The following is a 4,075-nucleotide window of genomic DNA, read 5'->3' on the forward strand; positions in this document are numbered from 1 at the left end:
CTCAAATTAGAAAACATTATTATAAGCTGACCGTTGTGAATCGGGCTAAAGTAAGGCGATAGTTTTGAACACTGGCTGGTTATGTACTTGCTAAAATATTGATTTGGGATCATTTTAAACCAAAAAAAGTTACGGACTGCAGCTTTAATAAACAACAATAGCCATTATCAAAGTTGCTAGGCAATTCAGTCAAAAATACAAAGAAGGCACTCTGATATACAACATTAAAGTTAGGCTATGTAAAATATAACGTGATGAGATTTTGCTATTTGAAAACTCTTTGCTCTGGAAGAAATCATAGATTAATGAGATCAAAGACTGGCCATTAGATTTACCCAAAACGAATTATATCTCATGTTAAACCACTAAAGAGACATCAGAGCCAGGAGTAAATTCCAGAAGATCTGGCCGAGGTGAGGCTGCTCTCAGCAGGTTCATGAGCGCTAAACTGACAGTCTGGAGCTCACATCTCTGAAAACCTCGAAACTAATTTTCAAATAGACATTATCTATATTAACAAACCACATATTTCAGATTCAAGGACCAGAAAGAACTGTTGAGTATATGTTATTTAAATCAATTACTTAAAATCAATGATCGGTGATCAAAGAGTGAACAGTCCCAGTATTTAGCATGAGGATCAATGTTTAGAATGTAAAGCATACATATTTAAAGAAGGAGCCAGGAAAACAGGCCTGTCACTCTTCATGCCAGAAAAATTTATTTCATGTAGATGTGAGGTCACAGGGGACTTGAGAATCCTGGTTTTACATCGGAAAACGCAGCCTAATTTGGAAAGTTTACAGAAAGAAAAAAAAACATAGCTAGAATTCCGAGCAGAATTCATGTACGGCTCTCAGCGCTCTTGGGGACAAACCAAAGATGGCATGCCACGGATGCCGATGCCCTGCAGTAACGCTGCAAGACCTCAGCAAATATGCCTCAACAATCCTTAGTTAATGTGTAAGGGAGAAAGTTCACTGAGTGAAAGCTCCTTAAAATAGCACACACCAAAATAAACCAGCGCTCACGACCTTAATACTGCCTTACTCGCCTTGAGAACAGGCTTTTCACTGCATACACGCTTAATTAGCCATGTATTAAGACCTTCAAAATTGACAATATATATATGGAAAATTTGGCAAAAATATATCACAGGTTTTTTCAGGCACGCATTATGATATTTTTCAATGTTGGTTTTAAGGTTATTTTGCATGTTATTGAGCAGTACAACAAAACTGATTTCACTATTTAAAAAATTACAGCCCTACATGGTAACAAAACATAAAAGAAAAAAGAATGACAGACCATTGTGTTCAATAAACTCATGTCATGATTCGCTTTTATACACTGATCTCACAATACGATACTCTCACAATACTCTAAACAAAAAAAGTTTAAAGGAGACATATTATGCCCCTTTTTACAATATGTAATATAAGTCTCTGGTGTCCCCAGAATGTGTCTGTGAAGTTTCCGCTCAAAATACCCCACAGATAATTTTTCAGGCCTGTCTCTTTAAATGCAAATTAGCTGCTGCTCCCCGCCCCCTTTTCCAGAATAGAGCTGCGCCATTACAGCTCGTATCTGCTAAAAACATCTGTTATGGTTCTGATTATCATGTTTATCGTGCTGAAATCATGCGGTTTAAACCATATGAGTTTAAACTTCAGATATAAGGTTTTCTGAGCGCACACAACCGAAGCACACGGACAGAAAGCGGCTGTCACAGCATGTGAGTAACGTTACTAAACTAAGTTCTCATTCACACACAAGTTTACGTTAAAAACACACGAGTTACAAAAACAGTCGGTTATGTCTGTGAAGGTAAACTGCTGGGAAATAAATCGCATGTTTATTTTAGATCTAAATAGTGTTCTGTGCTCGTCTGTGCAGCCAAAGTTTTGCTCAAACTTTCGTCATGGCATTAGTACACCGTAGTACACATAGTACAACTAGTACACCATTGTCGCTTGCGAAAACACAATGACGGCGCCGTGGGTAGAAACTTACAGATTGGTAAGTTTTTTTTTTTATATTGTTATTTGTAAGACATGTGATAAACATTTACCAAATGTATCGTTCATTAACCAGAATAGAAATATTCATTATTCTGCTTAACTAAATAGCCAGAATTATGTTAGACACATATGCTTGCCCTCTATCCCTGACTACATACATTTAACTAGTTATAAATGTTATATTTTATTAAATAATGTATTTTATTAATAATTAATATACATGGAAGCTCAAATGTGTGAGCTTCTGGATTTACCATATTCAATGTGCTCTTTGTGTTTGTGTGTCAATCAAGGTTTATATATGTGAATAAAAGCCTAAATTAAATGTCTAAACTTTAATTTTGGGGTGAAATATCCATGATACATATTGTTGCATTTTGTATTGCAAAATATTGTGACACAATATATTGTTAGTCTACATCCCTAATATTCATTCACGCATGGAGCACATTTATTATTATTTATTATAAACATGTCTCATGTGATAATCTGCTATATAAGCGACATCTTACTGCATAGACTGGTAAAGCACACATGCATCAAAGCTGTTGTGTTATCAAATTCTGTCATTCACCACATTCATACTAGGGTTGTGACGGTGTTAAAAAAAAACTAACTCTTGCTTCTCTAATCTTTTTGTATTCTATCTATTTGTTTTATTTATTACACAATTAAAGGCAAAAAAGGCCTCTAACACTAGCTTGCTCTATTCTTTTTCTATTCTATCTGTTTACTTTTTATTTATTATACGATTTAAAAACCCTTGCTATGTGTACTGTGTTAAGCTAACTGAGACTTGTTATAGCACTTGCGTATCATTGCTCTTTTGTTGGTTTTGATTGCTTCCATTGTCCTCATTTGTAAGTCGCTTTGGATAAAAGCGTCTGCTAAATGTCTAAATGTAATGTAAATGAATATATTAATATTTAGTATCGTGTCAGTGGATTTGAATATTTATTAATGCATGCTCAGCGTGGTCCACAGACGCCATTACTGTTGCTATGGCAACATGACGCGCCACCTCTGTTTACAAGCGATAGACGAGGATCAAAGAAGCATACAAACAACACTAGATCGAGTTATTTCTGTTTATTATAGTTGAGTGATCTGTAGGACTAGTTGATGCGGCAGGACATCAGTTGTTTAGCCCACACACAACACTCCTGAACTGCAGTTTCAATCGCAGCGCGAAACAAATGCAAGCGTGAGGCTTTCCGCGAGCTGCTCCGTGTCTGCACATGTCTGACTGCTTACAGTGATGCACGAATCTCGAAAACAGTTTAATAGGTTTTCAACTCACATTTTTAGTAAATCCACCGTCTGCCAACTGAAGACTGTCGTCCATTTCTAACGGAGCCGCGTCCCGGAAGTGACGTCACGCCACCGCCGAACCTCGTCACATCAAAGGCAAATTCCGTCAGTCGTACTCATTGACTAGAAACAAGAAATGTATAAAAACGTCTCTCATATTAAAAAATGTTATTTGTAAAATGTAATGTTTTACCCTCCATGATGTATATTTGTTATATGTATCCCCCATTTTTGTTTGTGTTCTGTTTGACTGTATCTCTGTATGTTTGTTTTTGAAAGAGAGAGAAATAAATTCCATCAGTCGTACTCAAATGTGCGATTTTCGCGCCAAAAACTTTCAAAGCATTAAACAATAAAAAAGTGTATAAAATAAAAATTAAACGAGAAGTTCACGATTTTCTTTCTTGCTTGCTTGCTTGTTTTCTTGCTTTCTTGTGTAGCCTATTTGATCCATAGCCTATGTAATGTTACCCAGAGTTTGATGTGTGTTGGTCATTCTAAGGGCTATAATAAAAGAAAAAATACATGTACAAAACTGGCTGATAAACGGCAAAAAGTACAATGTTCAATTTTTGTACATGATATCATGGTTATATACCCACTGATCTATAATAGAGAATTAGAGAATATCTCTATATATATATATATCAGTGGTTATACCCTGTTTTAGGCCTGTGCCATGATAATATACTATTCTTTAAAGCACATTTTATTATCATAAATATAATATTATATGAATATGG

The 4,075-nt window shown here is 35.5% G+C and overlaps 1 protein-coding gene across 1 annotated transcript in view; it reads right to left on the reverse strand.

Moving 5' to 3' along the window:
- LOC107724247 (intraflagellar transport protein 43 homolog) overlaps positions 1-3,422 on the reverse strand; it is a 33,859-nt gene extending 30,437 nt beyond the window's left edge. The window contains exon 1 of the mRNA XM_016533084.1: positions 3,322-3,422. Coding sequence (XP_016388570.1) covers positions 3,322-3,366 — 45 coding nt within the window. The 5' untranslated portion in view covers positions 3,367-3,422. The remainder of the gene's footprint in view (positions 1-3,321) is intronic.
- Between the last annotated feature and the right edge of the window lie 653 nt (positions 3,423-4,075).

This window comes from Sinocyclocheilus rhinocerous, unplaced genomic scaffold (assembly GCF_001515625.1).
Source record: "Sinocyclocheilus rhinocerous isolate Xijiao unplaced genomic scaffold, SAMN03320098_v1.1 scaffold365, whole genome shotgun sequence".
In the NCBI taxonomy this organism is placed as follows: Eukaryota; Metazoa; Chordata; class Actinopteri; order Cypriniformes; family Cyprinidae; genus Sinocyclocheilus; species Sinocyclocheilus rhinocerous.